The sequence below is a fragment of the Dipodomys ordii genome, unplaced genomic scaffold (assembly GCF_000151885.1).
Source record: "Dipodomys ordii isolate 6190 unplaced genomic scaffold, Dord_2.0 Scaffold9, whole genome shotgun sequence".
NCBI classification, from domain to species: domain Eukaryota; kingdom Metazoa; phylum Chordata; class Mammalia; order Rodentia; family Heteromyidae; genus Dipodomys; species Dipodomys ordii.
The window spans coordinates 8,316,800-8,336,089 of record NW_012267225.1 but is presented as its reverse complement, the minus strand read 5'-3'; the positions used below and the strand labels follow the sequence as shown (position 1 = coordinate 8,336,089).

The window sequence follows — 19,290 nt, the reverse complement described above, 5'->3', positions numbered from 1 at the left end:
CCCCCAATAAAAGAAAGCTATCTGAGGATTGCAGTTCTAAGCCAGCCTTGAGACGCTAATCTCCATCAAAAAGCTAGAAGTAGAGCTGTGGCTCAAGTGTTAGCCATGAGTAAAAAGCTATGGGACAGTGCCCTGGCCCACAGATCAAGCCCTAGTTCTGGAAAAAAATTGAGCAAATAATTTGGAAGATAGTATCTTCATACCAGAAATGCTGTCTATACTATGCATTTTGTGATTGTTCTTCATAGTTCCTTTTTGTTGTTGTTTATGGGGCTTGACTTCAGGGCCTGGGCACTGTCCCTCAGCTCTTTTCCACGAGAGGCTAGCACTATACCACCTTGAGTCACCGGTCCATTTCTGTTTTATGTGTGGCCTTTGAAGCATAAACAATCTTTGCCAGGTACTTGTGGCTCACACCTTTAATCTTAGCTCCTAAGGAGGTTAGATCTGCAGAAGTCTGAAAACAGGAGAGTTCCTAAGCCCGAAGTGGAGATGTGGTTCAAGTAATAAAGCACTAGCCTTGATTAAAAAGGCTAAGGTATAGCACCAGGCTCTGAGTTCATGCCCAGTACCAACACATATGCACACACACATTAGCATAGTCTTCATCAATCACTGAGTTCCATTGTAATTGCTTCAGAATTAATTTTGTTTATGTCAATGAACATTTGTCAAACTTTTTTAATTTCTAGACAATCCCCTATGTTGGCACCATTTCTGAGCAGTTGAAGCCTGGCTCTTTGATTGTGATCCGTGGGCATGTTCCTAGTGATGCTGACAGGTAAAATCATTGTGCGGGAAACACACAAATGGTCTAGGTGATTGCAGAGTAAGAACAGCTGCTGCGGTGGAGAGGCTGTCTTGCTTCACTGAGGCCTGGCGTTGTACACGAGCAGCCCTGCCAGGATGTGAGGAGATGGGGCCAAGCCACCGAAGACCCGTTACTGGGGTTACTGGGGTTTTTCACCTCATGGCTGATATAAGAATTAAGCTCATTGATTAAAAAAGGCTTGTTAACCTGGGCACTTGTGGCTCATGCTTATAATTCTAGCTACTCAGGAGGCTGAGATCTGAAGACTGTGGTTCAAAGCCAGCCTGGGTTGGAAAGTCTGAGACTTTTCTCCAATTAATCACCAAAAAGTCAGAAGTAGAGCTGTGGCTCACGTGGTAGAATGTTAGCCTGGAGCACAGAAGTTCAGGGTCAGGCCCTCTCCTGCTTCCTGCCATGACCCATGGCTCCCGCTCCTCAGATTCCAGGTGGACCTGCAGGTCGGCAGCAGTGTGAAGCCCCGAGCTGATGTGGCCTTTCACCTCAACCCTCGCTTCAAAAGATCGGGCTGCATCGTATGCAACACTCTGACCCAGGAGAAGTGGGGGTGGGAGGAGATCATCTACGACACCCCCTTCCAGAGGGAGAAGTCCTTTGAAATTGTCATCATGGTGCTGAAGGACAAGTTCCAGGTGGGTTGTGCCTGGGCCCACAGGGGACCCTTCTGGTCAGGTGAGCCACCAGTGCAAGGCCTTACACTCACCCTGCTTGTATCACACCTGAGCTTGGCCCTGGGATCGCCATGAAGGCAGAAGGCAGATGTTAAGTGAATCTGCACCTCTGCCCAGGCTCTTAGTGGCCCCTCTGCCTAGGCGTCTTATCTTCCAGCAGGCCTGGGCTCAGCTGCCCCAGCATCCTGTTAATCCTGGGAATGGAGATGGTGGCAAAGGGGGAGGGTGGTGGGAAGGAGAGACAGGTGGTCTGCAGTGCTTAGTTAAGTTTCCCACTAGATGGTGCTGTGCACTTCTGAGGTGATTACAGCCCCTGCCTTCCTGAGGTGGGTCTCCCAGCCCTGAGTGCCCCACGACTCCAGTAGGGACTCACTGCTGGTGTGGGGCCTGGCATTGCACAGCATGCTGCTCCCTAGCTCTCCCTCGACCTCCTGTACTCCATTCCTGAGAGAAACTGTTTTGCAGTGCAGGTACTGCGGCTTGAACTCAGCCTCAAGCCCTCACTTGGCTTTTCTGCACCCGGCTGGCACTTTTATCACTTGAGCCATACCTCCGTTTCTGGCTTTTTGATGTTGGAGATAAGAATACATGGACTTTCTTGCTTGGCCTAACTTTGAACCACAATCCTCAGATCTTAGCCTCCTGAGTAGTTAAGATTACAGGCACAAGCCACCAGCGCCTGCCCCCAAAGGAAACAGAAGTTTGGATAATAAGTTCATTTGTTAACTGTGTCCATCCAGGTGGCTGTGAATGGAAAACATACTCTGCTCTATGCCCACAGGATCAGCCCAGAGAGCATAGACACGCTGGGCATTTATGGCAAAGTGAACATTCACTCAGTTGGTTTTAGCTTCAGCACGGTGAGTGTCCTTCCATGCATGCCTGCTTTGGTGTCTTTGAGAAGAAACTTCTTCATGTAGGCATGACTGGCTGTTGCTTGTTGCCTCTGACCAGGGCTTTGTGGCCTGTAGGCGCTCAGATGGCAGCTGGTTCTAACACAGGGAAGCCCTGCCAGGCTGAGGGTGCACTTCCTTTCCACAGTGGTCATAGAGGTTGCCCTTCAGGCTTCTTGGCCTCAGCTAACTTGTTCCTGTGAACAGTTTGCAACCTCAGCAGCTGTGCAGCTGCCCAGGCTCGTGTTCACAGGAGAGCTTTCTCCACTGCTTGTTCACCAGGGGACCCCAGGGTCAGAGCATTTTACAATTACAGTTCTGGATGTTCAGTACTACTTACCACTTGTATGTTAAACAATTTATTTTCAAAAGATGCTCTATGGGTGTGGAACAGTAGTGTGTATTTTCTTTTCTGCAGGATTTACAAAATACTCAAGCATCGATTCTGGGACTATCAGAGATAAATACAGAAAATGTAAGTATTAACTCTCTTAATAGAAAGAATATAGTCAGTGAGTAACAGCTGTCATTTTAACTCTCATTTCCTGCATAGGAAATAGAATGTTTCTATTTCTCCCTACTCTGGCCCTGTTATAAATCCTTGCTAAAACTTAAAATGTTCTTAGGTGTTACTGGTGGGTGTTTTTCTTTTCTTTTTAAAATTATGGTTTTACTAGGAATCCAAGATAGACACAATTGTTTAAGCATGTGCTGGTGGCTCATACCTAGCTACGTGGGAGGCTAAGAATGGGAGGACTGTGGTTTGAGGCTAGCCCAGGCAGAAAATTTTGCAGTATTCCACCACAACCCATACCCGGACATGGTGGTGCTTGTCTGTCACCCTAGCTATGAGGGGAAGGATTACAGGTGTGAGCCACCTACACCTGGAAGATACCTTTCTTTTAAACATGCTTTTTTCTTTCTCTTCTGATAGGTACAAAAGTCTGGCATTTCACAGTTTGTAAGTAGTTTTGTCGGTTGTTCCATGTGGTCTGTGTTGTCAGCTGTCAAGAGGGGGGGCAGATTAGCCGTAGATGGCAGCTCCATTCTTCCCACCCATGTGGACTGTTTCTCTGCAGCCTAGTAATAGAGGAGATATTTCCAAAATCGTCCCCACAACTGTCTACTCCAAGAGCAGAGACTCGACCGCGAACCACACTGTGACTTGCACCAAAATCCTTCCTACCAACTATTTGTCAAAGGTTTGAGGAGCCAGCCATGTTGTTAGCTAAAAATTCAGTGATTAGCAGTGTGAGGACCCTGGCCCCTGCCAGGGGTCAGAGAGCCAGCTCGGTTGTGCAAGCGTGCGTGCATGTGTGCTGTCCCCGAGCAGAGTCCACAGGCCATGTGTCCTGCTGGAATGGGGCGCTGGGGCACCAGCTCTCCCTGCAACCCCTAGCCACAGTGCTCCCAGCTGGGCCCAGAGGCCCTGCTGGTCTAGATGTTCCCTAGGGCAGTGGACAGTCTCTTGGGAGGTCCCTTCGGCAGTTGCCTGCCTGACTGTGGCGTCTTTACAGACCCTGCCTTTCAAAGGGAGGCTCAACTCCCCCATGGGCTTTGGACGGACCGTCGTCATTAAAGGAGAAGTGAATACAAATGCGAAAGGGTGAGTGTTGCACAGCAGTGGCCCGGCTGTGGGGACGTGCCTTGCTGCAGGGTGGCCACCTCGCACCTCGTCATGGGCTCCGGGGTAGAGGTGGGGCTGATGTCGGGCCCTCGTGTCAAAGGGGCCTTGGTGGCTCAGGAGGGTGGCCTGTGATGTTGCCAGTAGCGTTCCTGTGAGTACACACTCAGCTGACAGTCTCACCGCCAGGGCACTGCTGTACATGCCCCTCCTACAGTCGCAGTCTGAGCTCCAGTGTGATTCACTCTTCTCTTCTGTTTGACTTTTTTTTCCTTCTCTTGAAGCTTTAATGTTGATCTAGTGGCAGGAAAATCAAAGGATATCGCTCTCCACTTGAACCCACGCCTGAACGTGAAAGCATTTGTAAGGAATTCCTTTCTTCAGGGAGCCTGGGGTGAAGAGGAGAGGAATATCACCTGTTTCCCATTTAGTCCTGGGATGTACTTTGAGGTAAGGTTGTTTGAAAATGGGGCTGGGTGAGCAAGTACCCACTGCTTCAAGTCCAGTGCAGTGTGGGGCTGTGGAACGCTCCCGTTTCTGTGGAGATGAACTTGAATGCAGGGTGCCACTCACTGGCACTGGAGGCTTTTGGCAGTAAGATGGTCTCAGGACTGGAGGGGATCGGGGTGCAGGAAGCACTCCATCCAGGGAGTTGGTCCTGCTTACATTCAAAGGACAGTGCGTACATTAGACCTAAGAACCAACTGAGCCCTAGATGTTGGGCACTGCCCCCGTTTCTGGAGCTTGGGTGGAGCATGGTCTCCAGAGATGAGCTGGGTTGCTGGCTGAGTGACCCACTGCGTACCCTCATTTCCCCACCCAGTATTGCTGTCAAGAGAACACTCAGCCACCAGATTTGCAGATTAGGTTTGGTGTCTCCACCTGGCCCTGGTGGGTGGGTAGCAGCCAGGCTGGGCATCCTCCCTGCTTGTTCCTGAAGCTGGCACTGGAACAGAGCTGAGGGCATGGTGGTGGGTGCCGCTGGTGATATGGTATACAAGGATGCTCTCAGCTGCTCAGGTTTGGGGCAACTGGCCTGAAGAGCTTTGAGGTGAGCAGGCTGAGCAGGGCCAGGATGGCCACCAGAGGACATGCCGTGGGAATCCTCAGATCACTCAGGATCTCTCTGTGCTGCCTGGGTTAGCTGCCCTCCATCACTAGTTCCCACCTACTGGCAGGGATGGCAGCTCCCCATATTCCCAGGGAAAGCGAGGAGGTTGGGTAGTACAGGTCTGGGGGACCGAGTGGCTGAGGCAGAAGACACTGCCAGACACAGGCACAAAAAACCCAGCATTTCCTTCTGATTCCCCTGGGTAATCCCCAGGGAAAGCACAGCTGGCGCTCCTCCCTTCTCCTCCCTTCCAGATGATCATTTACTGTGATGCCAAGGAGTTCAAGGTGGCGGTGAATGGGGTGCACAGCGTGGAGTATAGGCACAGGCTCCGGGACCTGGGCAGTGTTGACATGCTCGAGGTGGATGGCGACGTTCACCTGCTGGAGGTGCGGAGCTGGTAGCCGCCACCGCCAACCCAAATACATCAGCCTCTGTGACATGGGCCTGTCCACGTGCATCTCGAGTCACTACGTGTTTGTTGTTGAGCTCTCAGAGTGTCAAGGCCTCCTGGTGTTCCCCTGCTGTCCGCTGCCCTGTTCGGCCAGTGTGCTTTCCTCCAGTGCTCAGGAACAAACTGGCAGCCAAGGCTCTGCCGCTGTTAATACCACACTCAATTAAGCAGCTAAGCACCTGCTCTGCTGTCAGTGCTGAGGAACAGGGGCGTGGTCTGTGTTAGTGGCTGGGCCCCGGCAGGCAGAGCTGAGGTGATCCCTGTCCTTCCGGCTGGGACAGTGTGGTGGTGCTGGGTGCACTTGTCCACATGCGCACTCACTGCGTCCTTCCAGGTCAGGAGAGGTTAAGTGCTGCTGGGTGGGACATTACCCCTACTGCACACCCTTCCTTCCCTATTTGCCTCATCAGATCCTGTGGCCAGGACACTGCACAGGCTCCCATTGGCAGTCTTTAGCAGTGTAACTAACTTTTCTCGCTATAATAGCTTTACTGAACAATTAACATGGAAACATGAGAACATAGTAAAAGAAGGCAAAAAAATCCCACCCCAACAAGAACACCCAAAACCAATCATATGGAGGTTATGGCAGCCAACTTGAGGTGTGTGTGTCCCTGCCTGCAGTGAGCTTAGGGCACAGGCCAGATGAATGCAGTCAGTAGACCCTATTGTAGTGCCATGAGACGGGTGGACTCCTAAGGCAGGCACCACTCTGAGAGCTAGGCAGTGGAGGCAGCATCTTGTTCTCCTGCAAACTGGCACTTCCTCTACTTAGTGACTGCTTAGTCATCATGACTTGAGACCAAAACCTTGCTGTGTTTACGTGATTACAATCAGGCCTGTATCGGCAAGTGAAGGGATCTGGCAAATGTCTCACATAGAATCTTTACAGGTCACATCTTGTTATAGATTTCAAAAGTTTGGACGTGGGGCAGAACAGTCTAAACCAGTAGTTCCAACTTCTGCTGGGGTTTAGGAATATTTTCATAACAGATTTGGATATTATTTGCACCCATATATTAAAAAAATACCATAACCAATCCTATTTTTCAAAATTCCTTTGTTGAAAGTGCTATTCTTTAACTCTCTTCACATTAATTTATTATGCTGTCTTGCCAAACTCAAGATACGAGGGCGGTGGGAATGGGAAGTTAGTAGGAGCAAGGAGGCTGCTCCTGCAGCCCTGCCTTGAAAACATCAGAGGGTCTGACTGAGATGCTGGAGACCAAAGGCACTTAGGAAAACGCAAAAGCCCACTCACTGTTCCCTGCCAGTGTGAGAGTTCCTTTTCATCTGTTGTACATGGAGCAAATCTAATTCTTTGATAGAATAAGCACAAAGTTAAAAGAGATATGAACTGGGTCTGGTGACTCCTGTTTATAATCCTAGCTATTCAGGAGGCTGAGATCTGAGGATCACAGTTGGAAGCCAGCCCTCGCAGGAATGAGACATGAGACTCTTCAACTAATCACCAAAAGTGCTAGAAGTAGAGTCATGGCAAAAAAAAAATCAAACAAAAAATGCTCAGGGACAGTATCCACTAGTATCCTGAGTTAAAGCCCCAGGATCAGCACACACAAAAAAAGGGCTGGGAATGTGGCTCAGTGGTAGAATGCCTGCCTCACATGGGTTCCATTCCTCAGTACCACATAAAAAAAGCCAGAAGTGGCGCTGTGGCTCAAGGCACTAGCCTTGAGCTGAAGAGCTGAGGGACAGCGCCCAGGCCCAGAGTTGAAGCCCCACACTGATTTAAAAAAAAGGATTCGAGTACTTATTAAGGAACTGTACTAAGACGTTCTTTGAGAAGAAGGAGTGTTTCTGGGATGCTCTCTAAGGAAAGGCTTTCAGATTCCATGCTGACACCGAGGGGCAGTTCTTCAATGGTTCTTTAAGTTCAGCCTTCACTGTAACACAGTGCTCAAGATTAGAGAACATCAAAACCGGGGAGATGATGCAGACGCTTTCCCACAGGGAATGTGCTCATGGCGGCTGCAGAAGCTCCTACTCCCTCCGTGCTGGTCACAGGACCGGCCCGGGGTGGGTTCACAGGCAGCTTCTTGGCTCCTGGTCCCCCCTTCCCAGAGAAACAGAGACCGGCCCTAGAACTGCCTGCCTCTGCGGCCACCCAAACTCCAGCGGCTCCAGCCAGTATGCCTTGCAGTGGAATGCTGAAAGGCTGTTTTGTTGGGTAGAGGGCAATGGAGTGAGGCCCACAGACCCAGATCCCTCACAGCACGGAGTGAGGGTGTCACCCTCCAGGACTCGTTGGCCTTGGGGGCCATCCTCTCAGCGCCATGCAGAAGAGACCACACAAAATGGCAGACTGTTTTATAAAAAGATAGCACGTCCTATTTACCAACTGTACAAAAGGCAGCCCAGCCTGGGCAGGTCAGCTGTAGAAGTCATGAGGTATCTGCAGTGAGCGGTGCCAAAAGCAACATGGCACCAGCACCAGGATCGACCAGCTGAGTGCATGCGTGGGGTCAGAAGTAGCTCTGCAGCGGCTCCCCCAGTGTGGTCTCCAGCTGCTGGATGCTCTTCTGGCACTGGTGTTCCACTTCTTCACACTCATCTGAGAAGGAAAAGCAAAGTGAACCCGCCAGTCACCCGCACCTGGGCACTCCAGTCTTCACTGCTGCACCCTCTGCCCTCGGCCTCGAGTGGGGCCGTCACACTCGCTCCTCCCTCCTGCCTGCCTCGTCCTGTGACCCCCAAGAACGGGGCTGACACGTACACATCCCACAGCCCTTCACCAGGGGTTGGGGCACAGTGAACAGAGATGAGTGTTCCTTTGCCACTTGCTGAGTGTGCATGAGTGTGCATTCCAGCACGGTGAAGCCCTGTGAGAATAGTTTCAGCACAGACCAGCTGTGGCTGCTTCAACCAGTGACATAGGCCACAATCACTGGCTCTCTAGTGCCGCTACTGTTCAAGCCTCTAAAAACAGGGGCAGTGTCATTTGCCCACTTAGTGGGCCACATGAGGACCGAACACCAAGTACGCGTGGGCATCTACCACGGCATCCTCTGTGATGCACCACATTCCAGCACAACCTCTAGCTGGGGACAGAATGCTCACAGAAATTACACTACTGCAGCCTGTGTGTACACCCAAACCCAAGACTGTACTGCTGGCAAACATGCAATGACTGCCAGAGAATCCTGCCAGTTCCCACGTGTCCGGGAATGAAGCAGAATGGTATCTGCTAACCACGAAGATCCCAAACTGCGGTATTACTGGGGATGTACGTATGCACACACACACACACACACACACACACACACACACACACTCATTCACTCTTTTACCCTAGTTATTAATAGTTTGGGAATTACCTTCCATCAATTCTGCTAGGAAAGGAATGGATTCTGGTAGCAGGACAATGTAATTCTCCTTTAGCTTTTCAGCTAGTGCCACCACGGTAAGCAAGGCTGCAAACCTCACCTGTAGGAGTAAGACAATCAGAGGGTGCAGTTACTTAGGGCTCACAGTCGTGTTTCCTGCCTTAGGACTTGAACTGACTGCAGAAAAGCTCTTCTTCTGATAGCTGTAATCTCATGCATTTATTTTCTCCTTAGTACTCCATCACAGAAAACCAGCTTATCCATTTGTGATCATCTGGAATATGCCTAACATTTAAAAAAAAAAGTTTCTCAAACTGCATTCCTACCCCTGAAGCTCTTTAATGTGTCTATCTTCATGGCATTTTCCTTTAAAAACAAAACAATAAAGTCGGATGCTGGTGGCTCATACCTGTAATCCTAGTTATTCAGGAGGCTGACGACTATGGTTCGAAGCCAGCCAAGACATGAAAATCCCCATGAGCGGGGGTGCCGGTGGCTCATACTTGTGATCCTAGCTACTCAGGAGGCTGAGATCTGAGGATCACAGTTCAAAGCCAGCCCAGGCAGGAAACTCCGTGAGACTCTTATCTCCAATAAACCTCTAGAAAACCAGACGTGATACTGTGGCTCAAGTGGTAGAGTGCTCACCTTGAGCCAAAGAGGACAGGGAAAGCACCCAGGCCCAGAGTTCAAAACCCATGACCACGAGACTCTTGTCAATTAACTACTCAAAAACTAGAAGTGGGGCTATGGCTCAAAGTGGCAGACCGCTAGCCTTGAACAAAAGAGCTCAGGGACAGCACCCAGGCCAAATTCAAGCCCCACAATCACCATCCCCTCCCACCACAAAAAAAATTGCCATGTGTCACCAGACTTAGCAGCACTGGATAGAGCTGACAGATGCTGAGTTGAGATTGCCAGGCTGGGGGAGGGGCGCATGGAAGGATGCCTGGGCCAGGACAGTCACTACCACCTCAGCACCAAGTGAAAAGTTAAAAGCACACCAGAGTTAAGATTTCCTGACATTGTGCAAGTAACATAATCTAAGATTAAATCTGCTGTTGCAATTTATGTATGAAACTATGATTTTAGATTTGCAAATTCATCAGAACAGCGTCATTGTTTCTGCTTGCTAACATATGTTACGAGTTGAATCCTGTAAATGTTTTGGTCTGTTTTACAGTAGCTTAAACCATTAGAAATGGCTAAAGCCTTTAGAAAGCGTGACCCTCTCATGTCATTGCAGTTACCAACCTCATGCCCACGGAGTAGAGAGCATGCCGTGTCCTGGCAGTGCGCGTGGACAGACTCTAACCCACACCTCAGGGCCCAGTGGCAGACACAAGCAGCAAATACTTTTGTCATTAGATTTAAGGGCTCTAGAAAGTATTTTAACACTTCTATCTCTCATGTCGCGGGGAGTTGGAGGAGACTGCTATTGTTTATAAATTAACCAGGAAGGAAAGAGAAGAAATGCCTTGGCTTGAGATTCTGTGAAACTCAGTGGACCAGACCTCTGACACAGACGCCAGAGGCGGTGCACATCCCTGCTAGTGACCGGGCCAGCCTTAGGGCCCTTCGCTATGGGCTGGCCTTCAGAGCTTGCTGCCCACTGTCCTCTCCCCACCTTGGGTGAGGAGTCTCGTGTCTTCAGCAGAATCTGGTAGTTGAGGGGTTTCCACAGAGAGTCATCAGCCGTGGCCACGGAGAACTGTGCAATGCAGGGAATCAGGTGCTTTGTTACCCGCTCCTGGAACCGCTCCTCTCCGCCGAGCCTGTTTTCCAGCTGTGAAGAGAGAGACAAGGACTTAGAACAGGCTGAACATTTTCCTTCTGTTAGAAAACATATTCAGGCCAGGCACTGATGGCCGATGCCTGTCATCTTAGCTACTCAGGAAACTGAGGTCTGAGGATTGTGGTTCAAAGCCAGCCCAGGCAGGAAAGCCCATGAGACGCATCTCTACCAGACAACCAGAAGTGGCACTGTGCTTAAAGTGGTAGAGCACTAGCCTTGAGGTGAAGAGCTCAGGGATGGCACCTAGGCCCAGAGTTCAAGTCCCATGGCTAACAAAGAAAACCATACTTGGTGTGTAAGTAGTATTTTACTATCTTTTATGGCAACAGGCTCAAAAATCAGGCCCTTGTAGGACTAGAACTCAGTGTCAGGCTTTTCTCCAGAAGATTCTGGGGCAGCCACACTCTGAGACTTGTGTGGCAAGGCTGACAGTTAATATCTTAAATCGATGATTTGACTGTAAGACCTTATGTCTTCCTTTTGAAAAATTCAAAAGTAAAACTAAATGAGCTCCGCAGTGAAGCTATGTTATGTCCATGAAAAATCTATTTTAAGATGAAAATGTCATGAAAGAACCCTTCCTTCACCCTTAAGATTAAGCAAGCATCATCTTAAAGAAAAGCCTGTGGGGAGGGTGGAGGTGGCACACACCTGGTCTACCAGAGGTGTCATCAAGGCCTCGGCTCGCTCCTTGCTCAGGAAGTGCTGCGTGTCATAGAGGAAGATCTTATGTAAACAGTTCAGGATGAACTGCAGCAGCAGGCAGCACTTCTCAGGGTCATGTTCTGAGTCAAAAAACGCTTCATCTATAGATGGGGAAGAGAGAGAGAACCACCCAAACCAGTCACCATCTGACACCAGTGCTAATGGTGAAACCACACTGAGATTACCCCACTGAGATTCGGAAAACAATCCAGCAATCCTAAAATGAAAGCAGATCACAAGATCATGGGGCCGCGCTGGTCCTGAGGCTCAGCCTGGCTCGGTGAGTTATCCCACTGCCCCTGCTCACCAGCACAGACCTACCTTCCTTTCAGTGTTTTTTTTTTTTCCTTCAGTGCTGGGGATGGAATCCAGGGCCTCGTGTGCTACACAAACATTATATCTCAGCCCTAACTTAAATGTTTTAAAGTCATTTCCAACAAGAAGTAATAGCTCCCACTTATTCTTTCTCCTCAGTCAGAGGATTCATGCTTATTTTCCATCAAGCTAAAACACAGTTCCATGTTTGACGATAAAGCAGCTCATCCTCCTCCATGGAGAATTTAGGATCCTTCAAAGTCCTGCCTGGGCGTTAGCTTGAGTCTCACTAGCTGCTGGGTTAGATGCAGAGTGAGGGCAGGGCTGACAGGGGCTACCGACCTGTTTTGGAGATGTTCACCTGGTTCAAGGTGTCTGCAAAAGGCTTCACCAAGTGCCCTGCAAACAGAGTGAACAGGCCTTTCAGTTTCTCGGCGATGCAGTCAGCCACGTTGAAGAATGTCAGCAGCCTGTCCCTCGGGGCATCTTCTGTTTTGGCCCAGTCGAACAGCTAGAACCACAAAACAGGCATCATGTCTCCTCGCATCACAAGTCACACATGCCTGAGTAGGCGGTGCCGAGGAAGAAAGCTCACCTTGAAGAAGAGGGGTCTGAACGTGGCCTCAGAGAGCTTCACTACCATGGCCACGAGGCAGGCGATGACATGGCCCTCTGCCTCCCCAACTTCTTCCAGGTCATTCTGCAAACACGGGAACAATGGTGAGCTCCAGTGTGAGTTCTACAGGGCCTGCAGCCAGGTCCGGCTCTGGCTTCCACTCACCTCCGAGTGCTGCGCCCGGAAGTCCAGGGCCTCCAGGAAGAAGTTGGTCAGCTGAGACTGGTGGGACAAGAGCTCTTCCTTCTTCATCACCCCGATGTGCTCTTGCAGAATGCTCATGAACGGGCCCATGTGATTCTACCACAAATAGGAGACAAAGCTTCACTACGCGCCCCCCCCCACCTCCACCTCCTGGGCAGCCACAGGCTGGACCATCTCAGCGCCACTGCCCCGAGCGACCATGGTGAGCTTACCTTCCAGGTCCTCTTTATCTCCTTGTACGTTTTGTTAATAGCTGGCAGGAGGACGCGGGGTGCGAGCCTGGTGGCCAGGGTCTTTTTAAGAGATGTGAGACGGACGTTAGCATGGGAGGCAGAGCCCATTTCACGTGTGACTTTCTCCAGATGGATCACCTAGGGGAACAAACAGCAGTGAGCAGGTGTCACAGATCCGTGGTGACAGCCACACTCCTGGAGAGGCTTGGTGGCAATGCAGAGCCACACCCAGTGTGGTCTGGTGAACACTGGAGGGCATCTCAGCTAGGCACAGAATTCCTTCTAAAGCCATCTCTGAAGAGTTGTTGATAAAACTGGGCAGAGCTGGCATGGAGGCGCGTGTATAATCACAGCTACTTGACACAGGGGCAGGAAGGTACTGAGTTTCAGGCCAGCCTGGGCAAGGTTAGCATGACCCCATCTCCAAATCAAAATATCAACAAAAGGGCTAAAATAGTAAAGCATCAGAAATGCCATCTGCCCATGGCACACAGAGCAACCTCCTATCAGCAGTGCAGGAATTCTGCCACGCAGGAACTCTAGGTGCAAGAATCTTTTACACACCCATCTCCACACTAACAGGTGGCTCTGCCTGCCCAACTGCCTAGATCTTGCAGAGGGAGAAAAAGCAGTGAAAACTCTGTGCGCGGTCAAAGAAAAGAGCTGCACTGAGAAGCAAGCTAAAGCAGAAAGTATGGTGGAGGAGAGAGAGAAACACGTGTGGTTAAGAGCCGGCTTCCATCTGTCATGCAGAAGCCAGCGCTGGCAGTTCTTCATGACCTGCTGCCACCCAGGCAGCATGGCGTGGTCGCCAAAGCTTACCTGGCATAGAACATCTTCCAGGTAGGGGCTGATGAAGTGCGGGAGGGTCTCCACCACTTTGTGCAGGGCAGCCAGCGCGCTGAGCAGACAGACCTCACTGTGGACCGGCTTGCTGGTACTCTTCACAGCTGCCAGCAGAGATGGCATCAGGCTGGCGAGAAAGAATGAGCGTGTTAGAGGGACTGAAAGCCCAAGCCACAGTGCCTAGAGTGGCTCGAGTTCCCAGCATCCAGCAGCTACCTGGGAAGTTGCGGGATGGCCAGTGCCTCCAGGGTGGACGTGACCTCCGCGATGCACAGCAGGGCACTTCCTAGCACGTTCTTATCCTCCTCCCGCTCTGGAGCGATCAGCGCCACCACAGTGCTCAGCACCGGCACAAAAGGCTCCTGGTTTTCAGCACCAAAATTCTTGCATAAAAGCTTTAGGGTATACAGCGCTGTCTGCCTGTTGATTGCTTGTTCTTCTTCCGCTTCCTTCTTCTTGTGCTGCACAATGGCCAGAAGGACTGGAACCAGTTTGAGGAAGCGCTGAACCTGCAGAGGATTGTCAAAGTCTCTTAGTTACATGGCTGCACCACAGCCAGTTCATTGTCCCATGTCCCCAGTTTGAGACTACCAAGATGAGGGTCAGCCTGCGGGCCCTGAGCCACAAGGTTACAGGTGAGGGCTGCTTCCTCCCCATTTGTCCCTCATCAACTGTGCTCCAGTGGGAACTGCCAACGCTGAGGCCACCATGTGGGCCAATCAAGCATGGACTGCACTAGACCAAAGTCCATTTTAAAAACTTCTACGACACACCTGTAATACATTCAGATCAGAACCCACCGTGCTGGGACCCTGGAAACGCTTTGGGGAGTCGAATGCGGCTTGTTAAGAGGGAGGCACCAGGATCTGCAACAGTCTTGACTCACCGTTTTCCTCTGCCAGGACGCAGGATGCTGTAGTTTGTTATTTAGAAGATCCAGAGCCTTCCGGCGAACAGAGGGAAGAGGATTGCCCACAAGTCCCTTAAGCACAGTGATGAAAGTTTCTGTGGGCAGCAAGGCATTGGCCTGTATAGTTCCACATTCACATTAAAGGAGAAAAAGAGAAAGGTCAACTCTCACCAGGACTCGTGACTTTTTTGTGAGTCTCATTATGTAGCCCAGTCAGGCCTCAGCCTCCTGAGTGCCGCCATTGCAGGTGTGCAGCATTGGACACCTAACTGGACTACAGTTTATTGCCTATCTCTGGTGCCCGGAATGTTCTTTAACACTTTCCCATGTAACTATTATAGTACCCCTTCAGCTAGTCCTCACTGAGGTAAAACACAACAGCACAACAAACTCTCTGATGCTGGGAATAAGTGATAGCTAAATAATCCAGTTAGACTTAAACAGTGATCCTAACGTCAAGGCCAAGGACCAATCTAGTTTATGTAATATTCTTACTTTATTCTGCTCCAAAGAAGTGGAGCACTGTATAATACATGACTAAAGACTAAGAATATCAGACTTATGAAGCAATGTGTCCCTGAAAACATTTTTTTTCTGGACAAGTTTTATTTCCAATCTTTAAGAAAATTTGAGCCTTGCTTATTAAGATAAGGTATTGGTAAATATAAGGTAAAATTTAAAGCTACAAAATATTTCAAGGATATCAAAAACCAGTGACAAAACTCAGTAATTAAAAAATGAGGACTGGGAAGGTGGCTCAGAGGTAGAGCGCGTGCCTTGCATGTCTGAGGCCCTGGGTTTGATTCCTCAGCACCACATCAGCAAAAAGAAAAAAGCCTGAAGTGGCGCTGTGGCTCAAGTGGTAGAGTGCTAGCCTTGAGCTGAACAGTGCCCAGGCCCAGAGTTCAGGCCCCACGACCGGACCCCCCCCAAAAAAATAAATAAAAATAAAAAATGAGCTGGGCACTGGTGGCTCATACCTATAATTCTAGCTAGCTGCCCAGGAGGCTGAGATTTGAGGATCACAGTTCAAAGCCAGCCCAGGCAATAAAGTCCATAAGACTCTTACCAATTAACCGCCAAAAAGCAGAAAGCAGAGCTGTGGCTCAAGTGGTAGAGCATTAGCCTTGAGCACAGAGAAGCTCAGGGACAGTGCCCAGGCCCTGAGCAAACAAACCAACTAAGGGAAAACAAATGCTAACAATTCTAGGAAGAAGCGGGAACCCACCTTGTCCAGCATGTCGTACGCTTTGCTGAGAAGCGCACGCCAGAACTTGGCGGTGAGCTGGTCGGCATTCTTTTCCACAGACTGTGCTACAGTGTTGATGTAGCTGAGCACCGTTTCTAGCAGCCTAAGAACAGACACACAAACAGCAGCTGATGGCATGAAAGCATACTGTCCCCTGTGTGTGGTGCCCTCAAACAGAAAAGGCAATTATGGTTTCAGGAGTTGTGTGGAAGGAAAGGAGAAATGTCAGCAGTCAGAGGCTGCTGTCGGGGCAGGGCTTTCTCCAGCTCTCAAATTGGCAGCTGTACTATGCTTTCCTAAGAGCATCTCCTATTCCAGGAAAATGTAAAGTACTCAAGGTAAAAAAACAAGATGTATAGACTTCATTTCAAATGGCTCCGAGATGGATGTGAGGGCGATCTGGCTGCGACATCTGTCACCCCATTGATCGCCAGGGTTGATTCGGCTGATCTGGCTGGCTAGGCGGGTGTCCCCTTCCTCCCTCACCGCTCCATGTGCGTCCCTCCCGAAGCTGCGCGCTCGGTCGAAGAGGACGACCATCCCCGATAGAGGAGGACCGGTCTTCGGTCAAGGGTATACGAGTAGCTGCGCTCCCCTGCTAGAACCTCCAAACAAGCTCTCAAATGGCTCCGAGATAAAACCACTGGCAGAGAGGCTGCAATGAAGCTGGCAGGTGTGTCGGGGCGGGGGGGAGTGAGGGGGGCTGCTTCAGCATGTCTACCTGTTTCCAAATAAAAAGTTAAACAAAGTGAACATACCTCTGTTCAAGGCCTTTTAAGATCTGAGGACCCCCGCTTTCAACCACCTGAGTGTGAAAGAATGCTCCATCAGCACATCGTGTGGGAAGCCCAACCCCACACCAATGTCACCTGCACAGCTCTGACTGCTTGAGTCAGACGCCCCACCCTTCCAGGGCCGCCCCAACTCAACACCTCTTCACTTAAATTACATTCTTTCATAGTGTTTTAAAGCATGACAAAGATTTGGAAAAACAGAGCATACAAACCCCTCTCATTTGTGTACTCTTAAGTTTTATGAAATGCTGCCTTTGTTAGTTCAAAAGAATTAGACGAGATCCTTCTTTTCAAGTTGTCATTTGTGTCCTTTATTATTTTGGAAGTTTCTCTAGCCTGTTATTTTTTCTTTGGGGGGGGAGGGAGTTTCTCATACTTTTCTATTTTCTAATGCTTTTATTTTTACGTTGGTAATGGGGCTTGAACTCAGAGCCATGAACTTTCACTTTTTCTTCTCTACCACTTGAGCTACAGCTCTTTTTCTGGCTTTTTGGTAATTAATTGGAGAGATGAAGTCTTATGAACTTTTCTGCCCACACTTGCCTAGAATAAACAATCCTTAGATCTCAGCTTCCTAGTAGCTAGGATTAGAGGTGTGAATCTAGTTTTGCTAAGATAAACAGCAGCATTAAACACTGCTGTTCAAGATCAGTCCTACCTCGCTCTTTTTTTTTTTTTGTCAGTTGTGGGGCTTGAACTCTGGGCTGAGGCACTGTCCCTGAGCTCTTCAGCTCAAGGGGAGCGTTCTACCACTTAAGCCACAGTGCCACTTCCAGTTTTCTGGTAGTTCATAGGAGATAAAAGTCTCACGGACGTTCCTGCCCAGACTGGCTTTGAACTGTCACAGACTTTCCTGCCCAGACTGGCTTTGAACTATGATCCTCAGATCTTAGCCTCCTGAGTAGCTAGGATTACAGGCATGAGCCACTGGCACCCAGCTTGTATTCGACTTAATATAAAGCTGACATCATGACTGGCATTTTCTTGTGCCCAGCATCCTTTAGGTATTGCTTGAGATGTGCTGGAAGTCTGTCCATGTTCACTGATGTGACATGTCACGTGACCAAAGACATTCGGTGGTTATAGTTTTGAGCCACTATGAATAATGCTATTACAGCTGGCTTGTAGATGACCTGTTGTGCACTATCTATGTTGGGTATTTACTGCTAAGAATGAAGTTGCCAGGTAAGAGGGCCTACACTGTCAACCTTGGTAGAACATGACAAAGTATTTTTCATGGTGAAACGAATTTCCATTTTTCCTATCTTTAATGGCATGCCTCCTGTTTTCATGAAACAGTTGATAAGCTATTTTCTTAAGTTTAAAACACAGATCTTTTAGTAAAAACAAGATCACTTTATCATAGATACATTTTAAGGAACACATCACCTTTTTAAGGAAATTATTGGAAGCCAGAAGCTGGGCCATGAAGGACACTGACAGAAACTTGAAATGCCGCAGTTGCTTGCTGGTGTGCGTGTCCACATTGAAGATTTGCAGCACGTCTTCTTTGACTTCAGTTTTAACAGAGCCTGTCTTGTGGGCAGTCTCTGAAACACAGCAACAAACCTCACTCATCCACAACCTGACTCCTCAGCACAAGCCTTCAAAAACACTGCTAATGATGGGTGTCAGTTGCTCACGCCTGTAATCCTAGCTACTCAGGAGACTGAGATCTGAGGATTGCAGTTCAGAGTCAGCCCAGGCAGGAAACTCCATGAGACTCTTATCTCCAATAAGCCACTCAGAAAACTGGAAGTGGGGCTGTGGCTGAAGTGGTAGAGCACTTGCCTTGAGCTGAAGAGCTCAGGGACAGTGCCCAGGCCCAGAGTTCAAGCCTCACAACGGACAAAACAAAAACCACCACAACAACAACAAACCACCACAAAAAACCACAACAAAAACAGTGCTGAGTGGATTTCTGATAGAAATTTGCTCAGCTGGAGCACTGCTGCGGATCCTACGTACTTTTTCTTTTCTTGTACATGTATTCACTGATATTTTAGTGGGAAGCTGAGAGCCAGCTACTACGGTCTAAACAATTTCCTGTCATTTGAACACAATTCCTCCTGGACACCGTGCGTGATGCTCCACCGTTAACACAAGTGCAAGGCACAAAATATAAAGTAGTGTGTGAGAACTAGTTCTTAGTTTGTGTGGGACACAAGGAAAAACACAACAGGGCCCAGTAACTGCAAGTTCTTTTCTCCCTAGCCCTCAGACGGACCATTCCCAACACCAGACTCATACTTACCTTCTTTTTCCTCTGGTAACTTCACCAAGTACTGAAGGATGTTCATCAAGCTTTGCAGCTGATGCTGGACACCAAATTCACAACACACTGAAATCCAAAATTCAGTATCTGCCTCTAAAACAGCATCCTGTAACACAGAGAAAGGGGAAGATGGCAAAATGAGCCTTCAGATGTACAAATACGAAGCATGCTCATGAGACCCTGAGCCTCAGAGTTAGAACACATGTTCCCCCAAGTAGATTGATCAAGGATGCTTTGATCAATTTGCTTGGGTGTAATTGTACAATAAACCCTGTGGATGTTATCATGTATGTTTATTTCTAGACCTAACTTCCAAAAGCAATTTTTAAGAATGCCAAAAACATTTTTGAGACAAGGTTCCAGAGGTGCTGTGTAATAATGTACATCAGCCATCACCAGCCTGTGTTTTTTTTTTTTTTTTT

The 19,290-nt window shown here is 49.1% G+C and overlaps 2 protein-coding genes across 4 annotated transcripts in view; one reads left to right on the top strand and one right to left on the bottom strand.

The window, feature by feature from the left end:
* The window catches only part of Lgals8 (lectin, galactoside-binding, soluble, 8), a 13,524-nt gene extending 7,093 nt beyond the window's left edge, over window positions 1–6,431 (top strand). For 2 of the 3 annotated variants that reach the window (XM_013009392.1, XM_013009393.1), the window contains exons 3-11: window positions 693–781; window positions 1,251–1,461; window positions 2,241–2,360; window positions 2,812–2,868; window positions 3,328–3,354; window positions 3,473–3,595; window positions 3,911–3,999; window positions 4,302–4,467; window positions 5,383–6,431. In XM_013009392.1, the coding sequence (XP_012864846.1) occupies window positions 693–781; window positions 1,251–1,461; window positions 2,241–2,360; window positions 2,812–2,868; window positions 3,328–3,354; window positions 3,473–3,595; window positions 3,911–3,999; window positions 4,302–4,467; window positions 5,383–5,532 (1,032 nt within the window). In that variant the 3' untranslated portion in view covers window positions 5,533–6,431. The remainder of the gene's footprint in view (window positions 1–692; window positions 782–1,250; window positions 1,462–2,240; window positions 2,361–2,811; window positions 2,869–3,327; window positions 3,355–3,472; window positions 3,596–3,910; window positions 4,000–4,301; window positions 4,468–5,382) is intronic. The other variant, XM_013009394.1, reaches the window with a different exon arrangement.
* Window positions 6,432–7,913: 1,482 nt separating this feature from the next.
* The window catches only part of Heatr1 (HEAT repeat containing 1), a 41,553-nt gene continuing 30,176 nt past the window's right edge, over window positions 7,914–19,290 (bottom strand). Inside the window, exons 24-38 of the mRNA XM_013009230.1 lie at window positions 18,848–19,011; window positions 17,983–18,143; window positions 16,558–16,604; window positions 15,779–15,902; window positions 14,527–14,667; window positions 13,857–14,149; window positions 13,617–13,767; window positions 12,774–12,932; window positions 12,523–12,657; window positions 12,337–12,441; window positions 12,084–12,252; window positions 11,373–11,527; window positions 10,554–10,712; window positions 8,918–9,026; window positions 7,914–8,154 (exon numbers count right to left, since the gene is read on the bottom strand). Of these exons, the coding sequence (XP_012864684.1) occupies window positions 8,066–8,154; window positions 8,918–9,026; window positions 10,554–10,712; window positions 11,373–11,527; window positions 12,084–12,252; window positions 12,337–12,441; window positions 12,523–12,657; window positions 12,774–12,932; window positions 13,617–13,767; window positions 13,857–14,149; window positions 14,527–14,667; window positions 15,779–15,902; window positions 16,558–16,604; window positions 17,983–18,143; window positions 18,848–19,011 (2,161 nt within the window). The 3' untranslated portion in view covers window positions 7,914–8,065. The remainder of the gene's footprint in view (window positions 8,155–8,917; window positions 9,027–10,553; window positions 10,713–11,372; window positions 11,528–12,083; window positions 12,253–12,336; window positions 12,442–12,522; window positions 12,658–12,773; window positions 12,933–13,616; window positions 13,768–13,856; window positions 14,150–14,526; window positions 14,668–15,778; window positions 15,903–16,557; window positions 16,605–17,982; window positions 18,144–18,847; window positions 19,012–19,290) is intronic.